This window comes from Lagopus muta, chromosome 3 (assembly GCF_023343835.1).
Source record: "Lagopus muta isolate bLagMut1 chromosome 3, bLagMut1 primary, whole genome shotgun sequence".
NCBI classification, from domain to species: Eukaryota; Metazoa; Chordata; class Aves; order Galliformes; family Phasianidae; genus Lagopus; species Lagopus muta.
This window is the reverse complement of record NC_064435.1, coordinates 43,162,368-43,187,809: the sequence shown is the minus strand read 5'-3', so window position 1 is coordinate 43,187,809 and position 25,442 is coordinate 43,162,368. Positions and strand designations below refer to the sequence as shown.

General features: G+C 37.2%; 1 protein-coding gene across 4 annotated transcripts; it reads right to left on the bottom strand.

The window, feature by feature from the left end:
• On the bottom strand, positions 1-24,729 carry LOC125691068 (desmocollin-2-like). 4 transcript variants are annotated; one of them, XM_048939981.1, is made up of 17 exons: positions 24,499-24,729; positions 22,303-22,387; positions 19,399-19,601; positions 18,840-18,953; positions 17,455-17,610; positions 16,383-16,527; positions 14,929-15,095; positions 13,380-13,514; positions 11,920-12,105; positions 10,332-10,591; positions 10,002-10,144; positions 8,381-8,596; positions 7,528-7,752; positions 4,980-5,101; positions 3,735-3,971; positions 3,057-3,102; positions 2,897-2,972 (listed from the first exon to the last, which is right to left on the bottom strand). In XM_048939981.1, exons 1-16 carry the CDS (start codon positions 24,538-24,540, stop codon positions 3,067-3,069), a joined length of 2,472 nt encoding a protein of 823 aa, XP_048795938.1. In that variant the 5' UTR covers positions 24,541-24,729; the 3' UTR covers positions 2,897-2,972; positions 3,057-3,066. The 4 variants fall into 4 exon arrangements, with proteins under 4 accessions (XP_048795936.1, XP_048795937.1, XP_048795938.1 ...); XM_048939983.1 differs by having other exon boundaries at positions 18,840-18,950; XM_048939979.1 differs by lacking the exon at positions 3,057-3,102 and having other exon boundaries at positions 1-2,972.
• Positions 24,730-25,442: the final 713 nt, after the last annotated feature.

The following is a 25,442-nucleotide window of genomic DNA, read 5'->3' as shown; positions in this document are numbered from 1 at the left end:
GGAAGTTCCTTTTATTTTGCAAAAATGTATTTCTCGCTGTTGTACAGAACAGTAAAACAATGTCATTGCTTGCACAACTAGGTAGTTTAGATGTGATCTAGTTGAATAAAATAAAACAGTCATTGCTTGCACAACTAGGTAGTTTAGATGTGATCTAGTTGAATAAAACCAATTTTCACAATTTTTAATGCAATTCAAGACAATAACAACCAGTAGATTATGCATTTTACAATATTTCATTTGTACGTTTTATACAAATATTATTTGGTGATCCATATTTGTAAACTTTAATGTGATGTACTAAGTCTCCAGTCACATGATTAAAAGATGCACTGAAAACATTTTACAGTTAACATTTTAAAGCATCTCAATTACCTTTCTACTCTTTGTTTAATAGAAACAGTCCATTCAGTTTAGTTAATTCATTTGGAATAAACTATTACATTTGTTGAAATGTAAAAGAAAAAATAAAAATATATCTTTAATGTAAATTAGAGTAGAAAACATTGTTTTACTTTCAATAAGTTATTACTTTAACTCTAAAGCTAGTAAGCATGGAAGTCAATTTCAGCTCAAATAAATTTGGTCCATTTCTTTCAAGTTTTTTCAAATTTTATGAGGAAAGAAATTATTTCTAGTGGTTTTTCTATCCCACCCCAAAAGCAATTTTCAAAGAGCATATTTCATTATTTTTCCTAGGTCATCCTGAATTATAGGATGCATATATGATGAAAAAATAATAACAATAAAAGGGGAGGAAAGGAAGGATATTAACATCACCTTAAGTGTATAGCTAATAAGTGAAGATACAAGACTGAAAGTGAGAACATCAGTAGGAGATAGACAGCTCCACTGACATCAGCAGTGCCATCCTGACTTATACCAGCCACAGATCTGCCTAACCATGGATAACGTATAGCAAAACTTTATATTACTGATAAGGAAGAGTAGTGTTTGCATGAGTAATGTTAACTTTTTTTTTTTTTAAACTAAGTTCTGAACATCATGGTTCTCATCTAAAATTTTGCCATTGGTGACCGTCACTCTTACCACTCACTGGCAGCAGTTGTAATTCATCTCCAATTTGAAATAACACTAAAATGTATTTAACATTATTAACAACAGCTAGTTTGTACCAGAAATTGCCTGAAGCCCATTTACAGCATGAGACTAGATTTAAAAGTATTATTTTAGACTTTATGAACTTATGGAACAAACTGCAATCACTAGAAATCAGCAGCAGCTGTGCACTGAAATTCACAGCAACGTGATTATTTGTTGGTACAAAGTAATTTCTTCTCTAGATAATAAACTATAGTAAATTTTTAGAAGTATCTAAGACATATGTTTATGGAGCAAGTGCTAAAAGCAGAATTACAAAAACAATGATAAGTAATTGCAATAAGTTTTACTCATAGACAGGAAGACATTCTTTCAAGGCACAAGAGGACATATTACTTAACCAGGAGTGCAATTATTAAAAACATACAAAACCTTAGAAAGCAGAAATTGAATTCCAGAAACAGATTAGTGACAACACTCAGATCACTCTACTGTCATTTGCCATATGCATTACAGATTCAAGATACAAGTACATACAAAACATACAGTTTATATGTATGCTTATCTCTTAAAATAACAAATGGGATTCAGATGATCTCTGCCAGAGAACTGTAAGAATGCACACCTCTACAACCACTGCGTAACACACTTTGAACAGACTCCTTCTCGCAGTGTATCTTTGCATCTGAAGTAGAGCTATCTCGAAAACACATTATTAATGAATACATGTTCAGACCATTCAGGCTGCATCTTCTGCCAGTTCTACTTACAGAAAGAAAGTCTCATGACGTCCACAACTAGAGTAAAGAAGGTAGAGGTAACTACGCTGGACAAAACTCTTGGCAATGTTCATTTCTGTAACGATACTATGTTAAAACTCACAAGAAACTGAGGTACAAACTTCTATCAAGTAAACATGAGAATTGTCTTGCATTCACTTTAAGTACAGTAGTTACCCCTTGTTTCTTTTTTATTTTTTTTAAACTTTTTATTTCCTTAAAAGAAAAATATAAATGCGCATACAATGCTGATATCCTATGTGTTGATGCCATCAATCCCTTAGGATAGCAAGTTTGATGGGTAGTAACCCATTAGGAGAAAAATATATTTTTGAATATTATTTTACATATATACAATATATATATTTAACTTTCAATCAAAATATAAAGTTTTCCAGTGTAGTCATCAGTATTTTTTTATTTTAACATGAGAAAATGTTTTGTATCTCACATATGCTTGGTTCATACGTTAAAAATTAACAAGGTATTTGATATCCACCAGTAATATCTTTGGTTTTATTTCTACAGATCTATAAGAAAACAAAGAAACAGAGAGAAAAGCTTTCCTTCTCCAAAGCAAAAAAAAAGTAAAATTTCAAGGACAAAACAATCGTTAACGGCACTAAGTTTCGCATTTTAAGCAACCACAAAGAATAGGAAGTAAAAACTAAATGGAAAATAGTATTACTCTATGAACGTAGTCTAAAGAAAAAGATGTTCTGAATCCCTTACTTTTGATGTCTAGTAGGTATAAAAAAAAATATGCCGTACATTTAATGTGTTACTTACATTCACTAAATTAATTTGGATAAACCTTTCCCTCAGAAAGCAAGAGGTGGAAGAATCTGTTGCATTCAATTCCAAAATACCTAATATCACAAAAGTAGGACAGCCACTTATTTACAGTTTTTTTCAGCACCACGAAAAACATGTTTATCTTTTTATACACGTTTCTGCCAATGTCCTAAACTTGGGTTCCAGTTGATCTAAGAAGTCAAGTGCCTCTTCTTCATGCTGATCACTGCAGCAGCCTACAGAACCAGCCAAGGATCCTTTTCCTTCATAGTTATATGAAAGGAGATAATCTTCAGAATGTTTCTGTTCTTCATCCTGTCTGCATAGATGCACCTTCTGCATAGGAAAAGAAGACATTATTACTTTCTTAAATTGTTTTTCTAAAAGTATTGCAGAAAAATAATTTTTCTTTTGATTTACCTTTCATTGATTAATTTTTAATCAGAGTGTGTCCTCTAATGGATTCCTACATACAAAAAATGCACATGATTGGTCTATATCATTAAGATTATAAAATATAAATATTAATAAAGAAATCATTTCTACTAATTATGTATGTAACAATAGAAGAGGAAGAACCTGTTTCTCAAAACTGAACAACCGATACATAAAAGTAGTTAGACAAGTAGTGAGAGTGAGTTTTTGATCCCCAAAGCATGGAGTAACTACATTTCAAATGTTGTACGTACATTCCTACACCATTGCTAAGATAAATATCATGGTGTAAGTTAGCACAAGCAAGCAGTTAGAATAAAAGCAAACAAATTAACAAAAATAAACTCATTAAAGCTTAAGTAATTATTATCAATGAAGTTAAATCTTCTAATTAAAAAAAAAAAAAAAATGCATACCCTTTACAATTTAAGCCAAGAAAATAAAGTTATCTATGCTTATGTCTCAAAATATATAAAAGGACTTTCTGAGAGGGCAAAAACAGGATGCAGACAAGCAAAAGAAAAGAAAAACAAGCAAACTAAAAAAAAAAAAAAAAAATCCAAACAAAAACCAAAGCCCTTTCTAGCCCAAACGTCTTTCTTGAGAAGACTACATACACTGATCATAGCCCACACTCTAGGAAACCATTGTTGGAATACTTACTTCTCCTAAACGAGGATGTGTGAAATTATGCCATTCTGAATAGGAGTATCTACATGTGTCCACCATAGTTTGTCCTCCTCCTCCTTCTTTGACTGATCCCAACGTCTGATGTCCACCTCCTCTGACTGATTCCAGGGTATGCCCTCTTCCTTTTACCATTTCAAATGCTTGCTGATCTCCTGTTTTTATTCCACATCCTACTTGATCAGTAGTTTGTAGAGGAATTATATTGTGATCCTAATAAAAGATGTTAACAGTGGAGAAACCTTTGTTTTCATTATTATTTTTACTGTATTTTTTAAATTAAAAAGACAGCAATCAGAAACTCTCCATGCTAAAAACTGAAGTGCTCAGTTCCGCACAGCGACATTTTGAACAAGAAGCCATCATTAGAACTGAAGTCTATAAAGATCAATAAGAGGTCTTCAGAGAAAGATATTAAGATGGGAGGAAAATCTGTAGTTGGATATGAAAGTAGATCCCACAACTCAATCATTATCCTGATGAAAGATGCGCTATAACCCACACGTTAGTTTCTTACAATTACATAAAATGTTTGGTTTGCAAAGTCAACCACCTGTAACTCATTACATCAGATATACAGTCATATGAAGAAGTTCATTCTGTTTTATTCATAAAGTTTGCATATCACAAAAAAAGGAGAAATTAGTATGCAATCACAAAAATTATATACTACATTATATTTTATAAGCAGTAACAAAATTGACATTTGTCATCATTAGGAGATATTTTCTTGGTTTTCATGTTAAGTAAGCTCAATGTTTTTTAAAGAAATCATTTTGTCGGTGGAGGATAGAAGAGAAGGGATATGATTACTCACAATGATTTCATGCTAAATTTAAAATTCCTTTTTCAAGGAATAGCAACAATGTTTTGCAGGCATTCAACATGGGCAAAAGGGTAAACTCCCATCTAACCTCATTTTAAAAAAGTGACATTATAATATTTACCTGGAACTTCCAACCCAACAGTTCTAAAGAACTGTTAGTAGCCAAGAAGCAGCTTTTGCAATAAAAAACATTATCTTAAATATATACAGTGCTAACAACTCTGCCTGAAGTAAGAATTTACAAATTCTTGTAAAATACCAAAGCATATAAACGATCCCCGCATTCATTGCTTATTTCCATTACTAAATCACTTACTTGCTGATAGGTCTCTCCTCAGACTGAAATACAATGGCATCATTACATGTTTCTACATTGAAGTAAACGGACAACTTACCATCACTTCTTCTCCTGGAGCTTCTGTATTTGAAATGATTAAGTTGTGATTGGCACAATCATCAGTCACTTGCCTGTGCATTACCCCAGCACCACAACAGCCACAAATTGTAATTAGGATTACTACAAAGAAGAAATGTGAGAAAGATGCTATGAAGTTTACCTCAACACAGTTACCTACTTTTGTCTGAAAGCAAATTTTGTTGTGTTAGCCTAAACGCTTACGTATCGCTTGTCATTAAAAAATAATACCATGTATGAAAATGCCCATATTCCAAAGTGTACAAATACATACTGTTTTTCAAGTGTTGGATTTTTCACAATAGTGAAACTGTTGAACTGTAAAACGTATTTTGGTTTCCCCAGAATAAATGCAAGCTTTACAAAAACAGAGTCTGCAACATTTCACATTAATAAAATGCAAAAACAAAATCTAGTTGAAAAATCATGTCTTATGCCTATATGAGAACATTGTACAGCATACACTTTTTGTATGTGGATATGCAGCGTCAAACTATGCCATAAGGAAATATGGGGCTGAGGGTCCCAGTATCAGAAAGTTCTGCTTCACAGAAAGGATGACAGGAATCCTGAAAGATTTCAAGTATGTTACAGAGTGATCAGAATCAGAGTGATCTTACTTTATACCTTGAATTCAATTTTCTGTTTTTACAGAAATACTATGTGTAAGACTCAGATAGAAATAATTTTGTATAAAAGAATCAAGAGCAATTAAATCCCTCCAAAACAAAGAGCTAAATATTTTATTCAAATATTTCAGCACAAGAAAGACATGGAACTCTTGGAACAGGTCCAGAGGAGGGCTACTAAGATGATCAGAGGGCTGGAGCATCCTTCCTATGAAGAAAGGTTGAGGGAACTGGGCTTGTTTAGCTTAGAGAAGAGAAGGCTCTGGGGAGACCTCACTGCTGCCTTCTAGTACTTGAAGGGAGCACATAAAACAGGAGTGGGAACAACTATCCAGGGTGGATAGTGACAGGACAAGGGGGAGTGATTTTAAACTGAGACAGGGAAGGTATAGCTTAGATCTTAGAAGGAAGCTTTTCACACAGTGGGTGGTGACACACTGGAACAGGTTGCCCAGGGAGGTTGTGGATGCCCCATCCCTGGAGGCATTCAAGGCCAGGCTGGATGTGGCTCTGGGGAGCATGGTCTAGTGGTTGATGACCCTGCACATAGCAAGGGGGTTGAAACTCAATGATCATTATGGTCCTTTTCAACCCAGGCTATTCTATGATTCCATAATGACAACACTTTTTAGCTTAAGAATAAAGAAATCCACAAGGAATAAATCAGTTCTGCCTAACTGTTCACAGAGAAATCCTCTCTAAGTATATAAGCTTCTATGGAAATTGCCTAGGAACCTCTCTGAAGCTCATTTAGCTGCTGCAGCTATCAGCAAAATTTGCACCAGTGATTCTGGTGGGTCACCTCTTAGTGCTGGCAGATGTGAAGACAAAACCGTAAAAACACTGAGCACTGACTACACTGGGTAAAGTCTAACCATAAAAAAGCAACAAGTATACCTTGGATGGGTGCATTCAAGGAACAGGGACAAAAAGCTACTCAACATCTCACACTGCTCCCCTACTCTGCATCCTCACACCTGATTATTCCCTCCTGGCTGTGCTATGAGTTCAGGAATTTGACTCATTTAGATACAACATGGAACTATCTGACCTCAAACAAGTGAGAAGGTCCAAATGATGTATCTAAGTAATAATGACTAGCTGAAATTGAGAAGGAGCACAGCAAGTTGTCCACTAATAGGGAAAAAAAAAACCAAAACAACAACACTTTGAATCATCTGGTACTATAGCATGTCCCCATGTCATTAAAAATGAGATGATGTTAATTGGCCTACATCAGAATCTGGTAAATGAAAAAAAAAAACCAACAACTTTGTGACAATGATACATAATAGAGAGGCCATCTCACTGGTTAACAACAATATTGACTTGCTCAGAATCTTTGTCCCTGAGCAACTTCAGTAACACAAAATGCACTCAGGGGTTTACTCCGCTATGGACAAATCTAACTTGTCCTCCAACATTATGCTGGCTCTTGTAAAACTTCTTGTTAAACACAGTGTCTCAGACTCTATGGTTTAATCCAGGATGCATTAAGGATTACAAAAAAAAGTTAGGAAATTGATTTCCGCATTCTTACAAACAGAAATGAGCATGCCAAAGCGAGCTGTAAACTTCCCCATGAACAAACTGCAATACTTACCTGACAGTAGGATCCAGTAATTGCTACATACCCCATCCCCTTCTGGTTAAAATGCAGAATACGTTTTTTTGATGTTGTAACATGAACACATAGAACATCATAAAGTGTTCTTATAAGAATAATAAGCCATACACACGAACTATGGGATGAGATGAGAGCTAGAAGCCTTTGATATTGATACAGAGTATGTGCAGTAAACTACTGATTAGAGTTATAGAAGAGTCACACAAAGATGCCTGAATCAAGTTTGAGCAGACAAAGTGTTTTGCACTTTGTAAAATAAAAAGTGTACTTACACAGCAACAGCAGTGATCCCAAGATCATTGCAAGGATGGCCCATACACCAAGAGTAACACTCCCAGCACTACGAGCAGCTCCACAATCACTTGGAGTAACGCAATCACAGTAGTTAACTGTAATTTCACTGATTCCTTGCCTTCCTGAACTATCAGATACGCTGACAGGAATAGTGTATGTTCCAAATGGAATATCACCCCTTGGTGAAAGATACACAGACTTTTCTGGGGAAAAAAAACAAAACAACAACAAAAAAAAAACATCAAGATATAGTGTTAACTGTGTATCTGAAACCCCACTGTCACATCTGGGCTCTAAACATAATCCTTCATTCTTACAGTTAAGCCAGTATCAAATCCGTGTTAGTTTAAAGCTGGTTTTGATTGATCAGTATTGACACTAACTACATGCAGAATGTGATATTATGAAGAATTTATACTTTCCACACTTTCTAAACATTGAAATTGAAAAGCAAAACCTTTATATATCCTCGTAAAAACATTTAACTTAGAACTATGAAGTCAACACAGTTCACTGAAGTAAATGACACTGTTTAAGTCTGCTAATAAAGACTGTCAGCAGAACTGACACATACTAAAAGCACTTCCAGTAACTGGAAAAAATTAATCCAAATCTCAGTTTATACCTCCTCCATTCTTTGATTTTGTTGCTATACCAATGAGAACAATTCATATTCTCCATATTCAATTATATTCTCATATTCTCATAATTCAATTCCCATATTCAGTGGGAAGCGAAATCCATTTAGTTTACTGCTCTGCTTAGCAAAATAAGTGGCCAGTGGCCACGGCTGAAGGACGAAATAAAACTGAGAAGAAAGTCCCAACATACCATTGTGCCGTGTTATCTTCCACATGGAACCCATGCTACGGTCAGTCAGGCGATAGACTAAGGGCATGCTGTAAGAAGTCTCATCTTCATCCCCTGTACTGAGGCAGATTGGTTTTCTGTCTCTGCACATTATATAGTCAGTTGTAAGAATTCGTGGATAATTCCTGTTGCAAGGCTGGATGACAACCTGAAGGGTTCCAGTGCCTGTTTTGCCATCTGAGAGATAAAAATAATTATTTTACTATTTAATACTAATATTCATTCATTTCTTTATTTCTAGTCCTAATTTCACAACGAAGTATCATTAACTGTAACAGCCAAGCTGAGAAGGTGGAAAGCAGCTACGGGTTTGGCCTAAAGCAGAGAGAAACTTTTTTTTTTTTTTTTTGGCCACTTCTCATCTTAGCTTGACTGGTCATACAACAGATCACATTGTTGAAAATTGCTAAATGGAATAAAACAAAGAAAAACAGAAACTTGCAAGATTGGCAAGGAACTTGTATTTTCTAGTGACACAGAAAAAATTGACAGTTGGTGTCATTCATGTGCTATCCTCGAGTGGGTAAAGGAGGGAAAAGAAACAGGAAAGATGGAACAAGGTAGAAGAAAGTCTGCAACTGCAAGTTTGTCCTCTCTCATGGGTGAGAAAGACAGGACGATTTTTCAAGTTAAGTCTGCACTGGAAAAATATAAAAATAGAAATCTGAATTATCAAATCCTTAAGGTGAAGTGCATCTTTTTACGTAGTTCAGGATCCCATACAGAAATTCCTTGACTTGCTTTGAAAATTGCCTCTTTTCAGCTGTGTAATCTGGTCATAGTTAATTGCACCGTGTATTGGTACAAACAGAAAGAGTACTACCAAATTAAGATGTCCCAAAATTCCATGTTTTGTGTGTGGACAGAGTTTATTTTGTTGTTCACAGGCATCTTACATGAGTACATACACTGCTCTAACAGGAGGATGAGAAAAGAAGGGTAAAAGAAACAAGGTAAAGGAGGCTATGACAAACTGAGAGACAAAAGCAGAAAGACTTCCAGTATTTCTGCTTCCCTACAACATTTCTTCCTCCCCTGGAAACAAGTATACTTCTTTCAGCCATGAAGTGCACTTTATCACCAAAACTTACATGTAAGAACTGAATCTATCCATCCTAATCTGTTTTTTTTTTCTAATCTAAGAATCAGAAATGCTTGTGTGTTATAGAGAAATTATATCAAATTTACTTCTTAAAAGTATCACCGGAAATACCTAACTGTATATAAAATAAGCATGATGTTTCTACAACAGAATCTCTAAGCAATTTAAGTTGGTCTAGTTTACATGTAATTTTAATATCCAAGCTTCAGAGACAGTTATGATACCTAGCTGTAAAGCAACTTCTCAAGGTATGCTTTTTATTCTTGCTGATGTTTTAGCACAGAAAGGCTAAAAATAACTCCTGCCATTGGATATATAAGGGTGATAATATTACGTAAGCAATTAATAGAGTCATCCCAAAAGTAAGACAACAAACTAAGTGCACATCATGTCTGAATCAATGTAGCTGTAGCTATGTTAAATTTGCACATGAAATTCTTCCACAAAGTACAGATGATGATGAAAACATTTAGTACTCACTTCTGTCTATTGCAAGGACTGTGATATTGCATTGGCCTCGTTTGACTTCTCCTAGATCTCGGTCCAAGACTCTAACAGTTCTGACTTCACCTGATTTTTCATCAATATTGACCCAGTTACACTGTCCAGGTGGTATTTTGTAGCTGTTAAGAATAATTTTCATGTTTAGCTGAAGATCTCAAATACACAGACATGTATATTTACATATACACACATGCCTACACAAATGCATGTATACACACACACACACACACACACCCCAACATTCCCCCTTGCCATACCCCTCCTTGCTTTACTCCAAATAAACTAGTAGACAACAGCATTTCATACCAGATGCCTTCGCTATTTCCAGTTTCTGGATCTTCTGCTAGATATTTCCCAATATTTGTCCCAATGTCATCACATTCACTAGCATCCATGCGGAAGAAACAGGGTTTAAACACCGGCCCCTCGTCTATATCTAGGACATTCACTGTAACAGTGCTGGTGCTCTGAACAACTTGTTGTGAATGTGGTGCCAGCATGTAGGGTGCCTCATTATTGACTGCAATCACGAGGATCCTTTGCTTGGCATTTTCATAATCCAGCCCCTGAAACAAAGATACACACGTATACATACACAAACACACAAACGTTTTCCCCTCCCACTTCAAACCAATATAAAACTCGGCATTGTTTTCTCTTAACTATTATTAAGTAAGTAAAACCGTGTGTAAAACTTATTTACAAAAGAAATCAGGTATCGCTCTGGAGCATCCAGCTTAAGACACAGTAAAAGGACAAGATATGAACAACAACCATAAAACAAGTCATGTTTTGAATTTATCAAAGAAAAGAACTTTCTTTGATAGAAACAGTCCCTAATAAGATAACGAGCATCACCGTGCATATTTAGATGAATATTCTGCTAGTGAATTACCAACAGAACTGAAATATGAACTAGATGTGTGGAAGGACTTTCTCCTCCCAGACCTAACTGACCATATTTTCTTTCCAGCACAAGTCAATCATGATTCATGCCAGCACCTACATTTATTTCCCAGTAAGACATCATATGCTGCAAATACATCTTAATTTGTAGGGCTGATGAGTAGTTAATCTGCAAATGTAATTCTTCAGATACGCTGTCCAAGGACATCTTATGTCATTAATAAAGTTATCTATATCCTGAAGTTATAATATACTCTGGTCTACTACAGAGCTAAGATAGATATAAGAAAATACAGACACAGCTTTATCACAGAATCATAGAATTGCTAGGTTGGAAAAGACCTCCAAGATCAAAGTCTAACTGAAACCTAACCATAGTACCATAACTCCAGCAACCCAAATGTAAAATTTCAGTGATTATCAGTAACAACAAAAAAAAACATGATAGCTTCTCTACTCTTATCACTTACACCTTCAAATGTTAATATTAACCTTCTTTGTTCCTTAGAAGTTACCTGTTACTGCACAGCTCTTACAAATGTCAAACAGACACCAAAAGGCAAAAGAAGAACACGCAGAGCAAAACTTCTATCTCACATCTGCACCCCCAGAAAAGCAAACCTATAATCACTACTCTGAAAAACAAAGCCTGGAGAATTTTAAGAGAAGGTAGTAAATTTAATCACCTCCCAGAAGGATGATGGCTGGAGGAGGTGCTCCTCATTCCCCTATTCATACACACTCTCACTTCTGTTAAAAACATGTCCATGTAGGACAGGTTACACCCCTACATCTCAGTTACATCCGTACATCTCAACAACTGAAACTGAGGGACTAGGAAAAGTCACTATGCTCTGCTAGATGGTGAAACAGAGCAATATTCAAATTCTGCACACACATGCAGAGTATTCTGAGTTCTACACTACTGGCTTTAAAAGCAACACCTGAAGACAAAAATGTTGCTCTACAAAGTCTTATTTTTACTTACCTTAACAACACAAAGTATTCCTTCATTTGTGTTTCTGTCTGTCGTAATTTCAAAGGTATGGTCATCATTTCCTCTTATAATTTCATACACAGCTGTGGAGCCAGGTGCCCCAAACTCATCGGCATCAACAACAGAAATTCTCAGGATGTCTACATTCACTCTGTTTTCTTCCACTTGTGTTTCATACTTGGAGTTATCAAAAGAAAAATAGTTAATTTTAAATCATAGAACACCACTCAACAATTCAGGAGTGAACAACACTGTATTTAAAACTTTAGACCACAATGCTGGACTTAAACTCGAAGAGCCAATCTACCACACTGGTACAACGACTTATTTCATTTCAGTGCATTAATGTACTTCCCCCACATCTTCCTCACACACTGACTGAAACAGGAACCTGCCAGTGTAGCTCCTTTACTCCCAGCTATCAATAACGTAAAGCCTGCAATTCTCCTTCCAGGAAACGTAAATGAGCACAGTTCTCTTGAGCTGCAGATGAGCATATGTGTACAATGTAATTAAGAACAGCGTTTAAAAAATGCCACAGGTTAAATAAAAATATATATATATATATAAACAAGTCATAAGAACTCGAAGAAAGGCAAAATACATCTCTACTTGGATGACAATGGACAAAAGGTTTATATAAAATTTATATATATTTTTTTTTGTTATTATTTTTTAAAGAGCTGTGCCATTCTGTGCAAGCTCAAGAAGCAGGATAAGAGTGGTTCTGAATTAATATTATTGATGATGTTCTACAGTAGCAGGAAGAAAAGATTATGCATGTGTATTCTTCATAGATAGTGACCTGCTCTTCTTCAATATTGTATTTTATCCATTTTCATACCGTCTCCTACAGCATTTCAGCTGTACATATGCTTATTGAGATATACTAAGTTCTAAAAAGAGAAATTAACCTAGCAATTAAATGTCAGCTTTGTTTCCTGGCAAAAACTTTTGAAAGCTAGCAGTCACATTTTTTTTTTTAATGTTAAAATGTGAATGAAGAAGGGAAAATAATGAAACAAAAATCCCTGCATCTACTTCACTGACATTAACACGAGTCAGTCAGAGGCTGGTCAAAGGTAATGGGGACATGAAAATGCTTAGGAGTCAATCTGTCCCTCCACCCCTACCCCTTAAAAATAAATAAATAAATAAATAAAAATCACAAAATCATAGTATGGTCAAATTACAAGATTCCTATGATAGCTCATTGCAGAAGAGAATTACTCATATAACCACTGGGAGAAAGCTAACATAAGACCACTGACTCACAACAACTCATTACCAAACAATGTAACAACCAATATGGCATTCACAAAGGTCTATGTTGGCATCCACTGTCTTAAGATATTCAGAATCATACTTGAAGGAATATCCATGAGGAAATTAGAGAAGTGATAAAAATAATTTCTTCACCCTTTACAGACACTTAATTTATGAAGACTTACTTGCAACTGCTTAAAAGTTGGTGCGTTGTCATTTGTATCTTCAATCTTAATGATAGCTGTCCCTGTTGTGCACAAACCAAAAGGCTGACCTGCCATATCTCTCACTTCTATTAATAAAGTGTATGTGGACACCAGCTGAAAAGAATAAAAGTAGACAGGATTTTTTTTTTTTTTTAAAAAAAAAAAACACAACAGAAATAAGTGTTTCATTCCTGTTCTGCAACTCAGCTCCAGAGTGCACTGTTGTATTTCGCAGGGGACTGGACTGAGTTTGAAGCATCTTCCCTACAATTCCAGTAGGAAAATGAGTATAATAGTGCTGAGCAGCACCCAGTTCAAAATCTGTTAGAAAGCATAAGCTATATCCTGCATCAAATAAAGCTCTCCAGAACATTCACAAACACCTTTGTTTCCCAGTATCTGATAGTTTGGAGGACTCAAATGATGTGCCCTTTTCTGTTCTTTTTCATTCCCCCCTGCAGAGCGTTCTCCACGTTTCCAGCACTTTCAGTCTGTGGCTACATTTCATTAACCTTATTTCTCTCAAATCAGTGACTTGAATCACAACAACAGAATGTCTTTTTTTGAAAAAATCTTACAAATACCTGAGCAACCTAGGAAATTAGGGGCTGGACACAAAGAAGGTGCTTGCAAATCGAGACAGTAACCCCACTGCAGAACACCTGAAAGCATTAGGTTTCCAGGGTAAAAGAAAAAGGATCTCCTGTTTCACTTCATAGATTTATTATTAAAAGATAAATAGACATTTTCAAACTTTAAGTTCTTCAGCAGTCACTGTGACAGCTTCCTTAGCAGTTACAGTGATACCTGGTGACTGCATTTTTCTCTTGCTAGAAAATCTGTACTTGATGTGCCTGCAAGTGCACAATTTTGCAATTCACTATTAATGTGGATTTTCACCCACGAAATAACATAAATGTTCCATAATATAATTATTCTTATCCTAAATAAATGTGGTTGTAGCAGTTTGGTTTTTTTCTTTTTAATAGAACATCTATCTTATGCTAGAAATATTATTTCTAATCACATATGCCTGTTTTTCTAATGCAAACAATCTCTCACGTAACCTTTTATCCAAAAAACTCTTAACATAATAAAAAGTAAAACCTCTCTATACTCCTTATTTCAAAGCTATCTAACAACAATAAATGCTTTGTGCACTTATCTCAGGAAGCACTGCATTACTGTTTAGGTTTTACAAATTTCTGTTGAGTGGAGGATGACTGATTACATGCAGTAAAATTAGTTCATCTTCCCTGTAAAGAAGCAAGCAGCATCTCACATGGAGCTTAACTAGGAGGAAAGAGCAGCCATGGGATTCATGAACAGAGAAAGAGTAAGAATCCATAGTCAGCTCTTCAGTGTTGAACAGGAGAACAGCAAAAGATTCCCTACCAAGGTTAGCTAGAAACTTGGATAGACAAAGAAAGAGGCAACATAAATGCTTTATCTGTTGATTCTCATGCCAGGGATTGAAGCGAGATTTATGCACTGAATCTAGTGCTAAATATACATCAGGAAATATCACCTCTCTATCCAGCTGTGGCGATAACACAGTAATGACACCTGTGTCACCATGCAAAGAAAACGCTGGGGTTACTGAAGGAGCTTGTGACACAATGCGGTATTTCAAAGTAGTATGCAGAGTATACGGCTCATCTCTGTCCTCTGCAGTCACTGTTCCAACAACCACACCTGTGAACACAATACAGCAATTTTAAGTTACAGAAAAAAAAAATCTACAAGTAGGCAAACACTACTTGAAGATGTATTTCTATTTCAGATTGGTAAAAACAGCTACTATCTGTTAGGTTTAAATCCAAGTGCTTTGAAAACACAATAGGTAGTATGGAAAATATGATAATAGTGTAAAATTGACTATTTTAATCTTCTATTTCTTCCTCCTTCTCAAACAATGTTGCAATTATTGACAAAGGAATAATCAAAAGAAACATAAATGGTCTAGATTTTAGCTACTTCTAACTGAACATCCCAAACACAGATGAAGTGGAGGTTCAGTGATTTCTGACACAGTCCAAATTGCAGCACTGCCCCTTGGGGCACATTGCTTACCCAGTCTGGACTTCACTGTTAACCCATAATTCATCCAGTTGAAAGTAGAAGAGGTCAGAGAATTAAATGCCACTGATGCTTTGAGAGTGAATGCAAAGATACTGCCTTCTTTGTGAAACAAGTCAGACTCTCCTCACTCTATACACCCAGTCCAGTAAATGGAAGGGAATGGCAAACCACTATCTTTCCATTCCTTCTCTGTGGCCAACTTTTTTCCCTGCTTTTCTTCTTCATAACATCTGAATTCAGCAAAAGGCAAATCCCTGCCCTTCTACGAGTACAGGTGGAAACAAGCCTTTAATGTGCTTTCAAGAAACATTTAGATGTGGTATTAAGAGACATGGTTTAGTAGGGAAATATTTGTGGTAGGTGGGCAGTTGGACTAGGTGATCTTGCAAGTCTTTTTTCAATGTTGGTAATTCTATCATTCTTTGATCTTCTGCTGCACAGACAGAAAGTGTCCTACTTTAATTCAAAACCAACACAAGTAATCTTAAATCAAAAGTTTTTCACACCTTCAAATACCACTAACTTAGTTGTGTAGGAGACCATTCTTTTAAAATTGTTGCTCTGTGCTGTTCTTTGCAATCAAAGCTTTTAATGGAGGCAGTTGACTGTGGATAAATTAAAAAAAAAGTCTTCTGAATTTATTATGCTGCTTAAAGAATACTGAATCATCTCTGTTCTAAAAAAACTCTTTGACACGTTACTTTTCACTTTTTTATGTTTTGTTTTTTTTTTATTTCTGTTCATTTAAAAAAAAAATTTTTAGCTGCTCTTTGAAAATTCAGTCTTTGCTGCAAAGAAATTTTACTTCGGCAATCCCACTGAACTGGAATAAACAGCACATTACTACGTAATTGAGATAAGTAATGGTAACTGTGTTGATCAGTTTGAAACAATTCTTACCAGGCTTGGAGTTTTCAGGGACACAGAACTCAAAAACATCCTGTGTAAAATATGGAGCATTATCATTGTCATCCTCTATTCTGATTGTATGCACAAGGGGTACCTCCGGTGAATAACCATCTGGAGTGCTTGCAAAGCAAATGATCTGTAAGACAGAAATTCAGTAATTCACCTCATACTTAAGCACCATGAAGTGTTATTACACTTTCAGCTCTTACGCTTTCAACTCTTAAAATTGATGGAGTCAAGAAAAAGAAATGAAGCGTTTCAACTGTGCCCTCCTCAAGACCAACCAAGTGGAAGGGGAAGTGATGGCAACTCAAAAACTTGAACAGTATTCCAATCTTTCCACTTTTCACTTCCCTCACTAGCAATATTTGAGACGCTTTCCCCATCCCAATTTTGTCAAGCATATCTTCCAAGTCTTTTGAACACAATTTTTCATGTAACATTCAAACAACTTCAGCATTACCAAAAATTCAGATATAATTATTGTTACTTATAACACAATCAAGAAAAGCAGCAAAACTATCTATCCGTTACAACATTCTTCAGTTGCAATGCAAAAATAGGTAGTGAAAATTACCCATCTATTCAGAAGCTGTTTCTACTAACTGCCTTCTTACACTTCTCAGCCAGCAGAGAGAGCACTCTACCCTGTTAACAAAATAGTAAGCTCAAAAATAGAGCCATCTGGAATTTGTCACAATCTGTTTTCTATGCAGACCTTTTCAGCTCTCTCTGAAAAACTCTGGGATGACTTCAAACTCTTCCTAGAAGTAATGCAAATCCAAAAGCTCACTGCAACTATGCTGTAATTAGAGCATAGGCAGTGAAAAGCAGAGCTCTGATCTGAATAACCAGCTATTTCTGTATTTGTCATCTGTTTCATCTCTCCAACACTAGACACAGCACTCTGAACAGACAGCTGATCATAGATCCTGTCTGCTCCATGTCTCCGTTGTAACCCAGCTTTCACACACACACACACACACACACACACACACACACACAACATAAAAAATATAAGAAATAAAGGATGTAACTATATTTACATTATGGAGCCCAGTACCTGAAAACTTGGATACTGCTCACGGTCTACTGCACGAGTAGCAAAGATATTTCCAGTTTCTCTTTCTATGTAAAACAAGCCCTTTGGATCTTGATCAATTCCTGGTCCACTTGCAGAGTAATAAATGGTGTAGTTCTGAGCCGTATCTGACTGGACCTACGAAGAACACATTTTTAAACCCAGGGTGAAACAGCAGCAGCACTCTAATACTTCCTACAATCACATACGCAGAAGCAGAAGTTTTCAATGACGAAAATAAAACTCTATTTATTTATTTTCTTCAGCAGCTTAGGCTTCTCAGAATAGAGAAACAGACTGACTTGTAGCTGCCTTCCTTTATAAGGTGTGTGCACGGGGATAGGTAGTTAATTCAAACTCAAACATTTACCATGAAACAATTTAAGAAATGATAGCATGCATGGAAAAAATATAATTCTGCTCTAGAAATCTACTATTTCTAAAATGCTGCATTCATACATATTCATATACAGATGGTTCTTATGTGTGCCTCTGCTCAAAAGATTTTAGTTCCAATGCATTCACTGACAATATGACTTGTAATTAATGAAAACAAAAAGCAAAGGAAAAGGAAAAAGAAAACAACCTATAGCTTAGTCTAGGAACATGCCAATTTAAATAGCCTCTCCACACCATACTACAAGCAGTAAGGAGGTAACATCAGCAGTTATCTATTTACAGACAACCCCCTCCCCAAATACTTCCCCTATCTACTGAAAGCCAGAAGTTAGGCAGATAAGATTAGCAGAATGATTGCTCTGTACAGACTCTGTTATTACACTCATCTCTACGTATCTGCTACCAGACATTCTGTAATGAGGAGAAGGCAGATGCATTAATGATAACTATAGTTCTTGTATTTCTCTTTCATGTCTACTTGTTTACATACTGGCGGTTCTCTTCCTAATAACACAGACAATATTCTTAAATTCTTAAGTAAGAAATTCTTACTTAAGTCTTAAATTCTACAGATATTCACTCTGAACTCCAGAAAGTATACAGACAAGTGGACAAATTTTTATCTTCCCTGTTTCTACTAAATCTAAGCAACATTATAGCATTTTTGTGGAGACTTTCCTGTTCAAACTACACGCTTCATAGATTCATTGATTTCTAAGCAGAAGAGCTCTCCTGTCATAGTATGCTTTTCTGCTTTTTACAACTGTAGCACCTTTCCAGTTGCTACTACCATCACAAGTTATTTCAGCTACAGGATCTCGAGAAACATAAAACAGAGCAAGACAGAGGAGGAAGAGGAATGGTATCAGTGGGACAGTACATGAGTTGCTCGCTTCTGTTCTTCATACATCATAATCATCATACAAAAGGACGATGCACTGTAAAATTAAGATCTGTATAAAATGTACCTGCTGAATTTGTAGTGGGAAAGGTCCAAGTGAGTTCTCTATCATAACAGAAGGAATTGGGCCCCATCGTCTCTTGGTTCGCTTGAGAACTGTATCTCTAGCGTGCCTAGTCTTCTGTGTGCGGGTCAAAATGACAGGTAAGAAAATATCCATATAACTGTATACTTTTGCTTAACTTTCATAATGCTTTTCCCACACATCCACTCCACATTTTCACACTATCCATTTTTCCAAGATCTCTATTTCTGATTGTATGTGTGACAGTAATCCAAGAGGTTTTTCATTCACTGTAAACAAGATCTGCCTGAACGCCTCAAACATGGCTTTTAAGATTCTTCACATTCCTTTTTAAGCTCCTTGTTAGCATCCCCTCTTTCAAGCAGGATATCTGCTGATTCAATCGACACTGCAATCAGCAACTGCCACAAATACACACCATAGTGTAGACTGTGTTGCCTGATTATTTGAATTCTGAAAATCCAACTGTTCACCCAACATGAAACCATACTCTGTACAATCACACCCAAAGAAGGAAGGTACCTTAGAATTAGAGGCCCACCTTTTTGTCATCTGTCTCCAAGTCAATAAGTATTTTCTTTTCTACATGTTCTTGAAGATCTTTAAGTAATATGGCAAAAGTCCTTTTATCATCAGATAAAGAAACAGCAGAGGTTGTATACACGGAACCATCTTCCAGAACTTTGAAACTCCCATCACTGGAACTGATGTGTTCTGCAGACTGAAGGCACTCATTTAAATTAACTGTAAGAAAAAAAGATTCAGACAGTAACTCGAACAGTGAAATGATAAGATCCATCTCAAAGAGAAAAATCATTCCCTAATTACAATTTGCTGACATAGCCTCTTTAAAAATCGTGTCATTTGGCATTTAAGCAGTACAAATACAGACTCTAGAACTCATCCATGCACTTAGCACTGAATGAGTTCACACAAATTTCCACTACTGCGCTTATGAAAGTATTTCCTAAAGGACATGGGTGATTCATACCCATCTCTCCAAAAGGTACTACTACACTGGTGGGATTCTTGATGCAACAGGAGACAAACTAATACATATAAATGCAATGAACATTGCAGACACATTCATTAGTGGATCAGTGAGTATTACATTTCTCTTGTGCTCTGCCCCCCACATAATCAGTGAAGATATTAACTAATGCAAATTCCCAAGGGAGATATTACTTCTTGGAAGATTCGCCCTAAGGAGGAAAACACTGACTGGGCCTATGTGATTTAGAAGCCTTGGGAGCACAAAGGTCTTTAAATTATGAGGCAGACTGATGAGAGAGATACACACTAACTCTAGAACAAATGATGGATGAACAATTTATTAATATTTACAAGACAGAATCCCATGCAGTTGACAGGAAGTGTCAAGTAATCTTAGTACACTTCTCAGGTACACTTAAAGCATTTGCTGTAAATTTGTGGCTTAAATACAGTTTAATACACTTCACTAAAATTGGTTCACCAAGCAGTAATTCTTCACAACAGTGGGAGGTCGGGGAGAGAGGGTCAAAATCAGGATAGAAATAATTAACCTAAATAACATCAAAGCACAAAGTAAGATTGATTTGGTACACAGAAAAAGGTGTAGGAGCGTTTGGCACACTGAAAAAGATGTAGGAGCTTTCCTAAGCTCTAGATAAAGCAACTCCGCAACACACATGGAGGTGTTAGTGTTATGTTTTAGAATCAAATATTTTTTTCCTCTTAGCAAGTGCCAAAATAAAATAGTTTGGGTTTGGTGGGGCTTTTTTGTTCTTTTTTTTTTTTTTTTTTAAACCAAAAAGTTTTAAGATAAAGAGAACTATGTACTAGCATGCCTCGATAATGGTATCACAGTAAACTGAGTTTTTCAGTTTTTCTACAGCTATAAAACTAAGACTAAACTGGATTCAAAATTTCACCCTACATACATAGATGATGTTTTAAATAAAATAAATTTCCAAAAAAATGTAAGAACAGATGGAAAGCATAGTTTTAAATATGGCTCATTTTCCTCCTCCATACTAAGTCCTTCATTTAACTGCTTAGTTAAATGTTTCATAGCCTTTCTATAGTGTTGCAACAGTACTCCACTCCCTTGTCAATCCATGCAAAGAAAATTTAGTTCTGAACAGAATTATCACCTCCTCACTTAAAGTATATCATATATATCATTTCCAAATATACCAAAATGGGTGTTTTGTCTGCAATGATTACGTGAAACAGCATTATCTTCAGTATGTCATTGCCTTGTGGGATCTTTCCTTTATAGTCTCTCATATATATTGCATAAGTCAGAAACATACAAAACTTTCAGTGAAGAAAATCCTACTTATTCTACTGTCATGGTACAATCCTACAATTACTCTCCCAATAAACATTCAAGGAACGCCATTCAAGCATTCCATTCCTAGTTAAAAGTCTGGGAAAAAAAAGTTTAACGTCAAGGTTTACAATTTCTTTTACAGCACTGTAACAATGTGAAGCTTACTCTCAAATCAAGTTTAATTTATTTAAATATAAACACCAAGAACACAGAAAACACTTAAACTGCCATATCAACCTTTCATTGTACAATCTAACAGTAAGGTCAACATACTCTCACTTTTAAAACTAGATTTTCCAAGCAGCGGCATTGCAATGAATTACAAGTGCACTGCATTTGGTCCTACTGTAGAATCTGGATGGGGGATGCAGGTTTGGAGTGTGCACCTCTGTTATCCTGGGACTCACACAGGGCACCTCTGAGGCCTCAAACTCAGTCTCAGGCAGCAGTGAATGTAGCAGCTGCTATGCCACACCTTTAAAAGCCACCTTCTGAATACCAAATGAAAAGGTATATCCTTCGGTCTCCCCTATGACTCCCCACCCCTTGCACACTGTGCTAATCCAATACCAGATGCACCATCCCAATGGAGTGTACATGCAGGACACCTCTGCAATTCATCTCCTCAAGTGCCCTGAGCAGCCCAGCAGAGCTGAGATGTCACAGCCCAATCGCACTCCGGTCACACACACACAAGCGGCTTCTGGGTTCTTGGGTTGTGTGGGTTTTGCTTTCTTTTCTCCCTTCCCATTATCCAAATGATTACTCTCTCCCTCAAATGACTTTGTGGGTTATGGGTGCACTCTGGAATATTAAGGCACTGATCTGAATACTGTGCCCCAGAACTCTGAATTCTGAAAGCATTAAATGTCGTTTTAGTTTTAAAATGCACGCTAAAAGCTGACAAGAGTTATTTATGCACAAGTCAAATGGATGCCCAGAGCCAGTGTTCAAACCTGTAACAAATACAGGGCGTATCCTCCACAAAAAGGCTGATCCAGCTGTTCAACTGGGTGTGCAGTCATCCATTCATTCCATTAAATAAAAAAAACACTCCTGCAGTATTAACAGCATCCCTAGAGAAGAGGCCATGTTTCACTGCTACGATGGGCACCTGCAGCTTCTCACCTCTGCCAACCAACGTGTCGGCCTCGAGAACAGAGGGAACATGAAAAGTGACTTTCTTGCAAGCGTCACAGCACAAGCTCGATACCTAAAAATAAAATAACAAACAAACAAAAAAACGAATTAAGAAATTAGGGGGGAAAAAAGTTACATCATATTTTGAATAATAACTACTGTTACTCAAGTTGCCTTTGTTTAGTTTGTTGTTGTTTTGTTTTTTGAAAGACAGGCAGTGGGAAGGTCCAGAAATCAGCCTGCAGCCACCAGGCAGTACAGCATGCAGAGCTTTGGACAGGGGACAGGACCAGGCTCTGCATCTGTCCACCATTTGTGGTGTTTTCCCAAAATCACAGCACTGACATCAGCTGCAAAGATTCCCTTAGACTAGGAGACATCACCTACACAATTACTTTCCTGTAAATATGAAATACAGTTCTGCAGTACACTTCCCCCAGCAGCACTCTTGGTCAATTCAGGGCCAAAGCCTCTGAGCATTAAAGGTGAACCAGTTCTAACTCAGTGGAGTCGCGATGATGCCGAACATTAAAGGGAGAAGTGTCTTATTAAGCCCACATGACAACACATCTCGTTTTGCATCTTCAAAGCACATTCTCAACTGGTTAAATCTCGCTTCGGCAATTAGATATGACATAAATAAAACGTCGTGGATGACAGCAGACCACTCCCATATAACCTGTTACAAAACGGGGTCCTCCTCAAAATTCAAATGGCGTGTTGTTAAACAAGGAGCAGATAACCAGAACTCCTTACCAGGATCATATAGAAGTACAAAGACATTCCTCAGCACAGAGTAATTTAGCCCCGACTTCAGATTTTATATATAAATAAATGATCTAGTTTTTATCCACATTTTAAAATTGCAATTAAAAAAATAAATAAATAAATAAATCACACAGCCACTTAAACAGAGAAAAATGTAAATAAATGTATTCTGCCTTTAAAGTACATTCATTCTTCCAGGATGAAAGCGTGGCAAAAAGGAGAGTCTACCAAAAAGATCTTCAGGATTAAAAGTATAGAGAAGAAAACAGCCAATGGTAATTCTGAAAATGACTTCTTTCTTATTAAAATTTAAATAAAAATACTTGAAAATCTTTAAGGCATTAGCAAACCTTAGAAAAACTAAGATTAACAGAAAAATTAAATTGAAATGGGGAGGGCAAACATAGCATTAAAGCAATTTAAATGTTGTGTCTGCATCATAAAAGCTGTTTGTGCTCTTTTATACATATATGTACACATACACACGCATGTGCATACACAGAGACAGAAAAATATGCATATATAAAACACCCGTATGCCTTAGTCGGCACTTTCCTTACTATGAGATATTCGATAAAACTCCGTTCCAGCTAATACGGTACTAACTTTCACATTACCAAAGTCACATAACACAACTACATTGTTCTAAGATATTTTCAGCAACAGCGATGGCTAATATTAAAATTGTAAGCCAGTACAGTCATCCAAAGATCTACCAAAGGGCTAAACAAGTTTAAATGATAAGATAGACAGAAAATACAAGTATAAGACAGCTACCACGTCCTTTCACTTTATACAAAGAAGGCACTTCAGCAGCTTTTGGGGTTAGGGTGTGTGCAGGCTTTCTCTCCCATACGTGACAGGCAAATTTTGTTTTCCTTCTAATTAGCCAGATGAGTAAAACTCACCCGCATTTCTATGAGTTTTAATATGAATATCTCAGCGAAGGCAGGAATGCACAGCGTGTCTGGAGAAGTAGAGCTTCCATAAAAAATGCGTATATCTAATGGGCCAAAAATAACAAATTCAATGCTCTGGTGCTACCAAATATCTTTTTTCCAGGCTCAAACTATCACTGCATGCTTCTGGCCACAGCAGTGATGCAGGGTAAGGGAAAAAAAGGAAATAAAAAGAAGAGCAACTCCTCGATTCTCCCCGACAAAGGCCTTGCCACAGCTATGTGCTAATATAAATGCAATTAATCCAAGGTTCAGGAAACTCGGCACTGACCCATCGGACCGCTCCGAGGGGCTCAACGCACCGCACGCCAGAGGGACAACAGCTCGGGGAAGCGGCGATCGGACGAAGCGCCGTTTTCCACCGCACCGACCCGCGCCCGCATCCCACCCCTCAAACGCTTCCCTTCGCTGCGCGCCCGCGGAGCAGCGCGGAATGACGCCTGACCGCCCCACTCACCAGGAGCCCGAGGAGGACGAGGCGGGGGGCTGCGCGGGCCATGCTGCGCGGCGGGGCAGCGGCGAGGAGTGCGTGTCCCGACGGCGGGCCGTCTCCCTCTGTCCCCTCCCGTCTACCCGAGGAGCCGGCCGGTGGGGAGGGTGGGACCGCGGGCGGCAGCGGCGACTTTAATTACTTTTTTTTTTTTTTCCTCCCCTCCTTCCCTTTTCGGTAATGCCCGGTCCGGGCACTGCGCTGGGACACCCCGCCCGGCCCCGCCCGCCTACCTGCGCCGCGCCGTCCCGCCCCTCCTCTCCCCGCCCCTCCCGCCGTGCCCCAGCGGCGCCGGCTATGCGCCGAGCCGCGCCCGGGGAGAGGCCGGGAGGAGCCCCACGCCGCGCTCAAGTTCCGCGCACGCGGCTCCCGACGGGAGGATCGACCCCTTTTTCAACCTTTTTTTTTTTCTTTTTCCAACCGCGTTGTTCTTTGTTTTGCTGTTTTTCTATACGGTGTGTTTCACCTGCTGAGCGCATCTTTTATGTGTTTCTGAGTGGCTTCAGGTGAATAAAAAACATTCAGTTGCACGCGCAGGAGTTGGGCTTTCTAAGAAGCACTGACTTCTAAAGGCTTACCACCCTGAGCAGCAAGTTCTGTTTGCTTTCTTTTTTAATCTGCCCATAATAAAGCACTTCAAAAGGAGATCAAGTAGATCCATCCATATATTTTAATATAACTTTTATTATATTTTTTATATTTTATATAAGTATATATTGTATTTTATTTTTTTTTTTCATTCAAACAATAAGTTTCCTCTACACAGTGTTTGCACCTTACAGCTGCTTGTGCTTTCAAGCTCATTAAGGAGGGTTGGTGGCCTGGTTGTGTCTGGAAGCATAGGAGGCCACCAATGAAGTAGGTGGCAAGATAGGGAGGGACGTTCCATTAGGCAGGATCATGTTTGCACA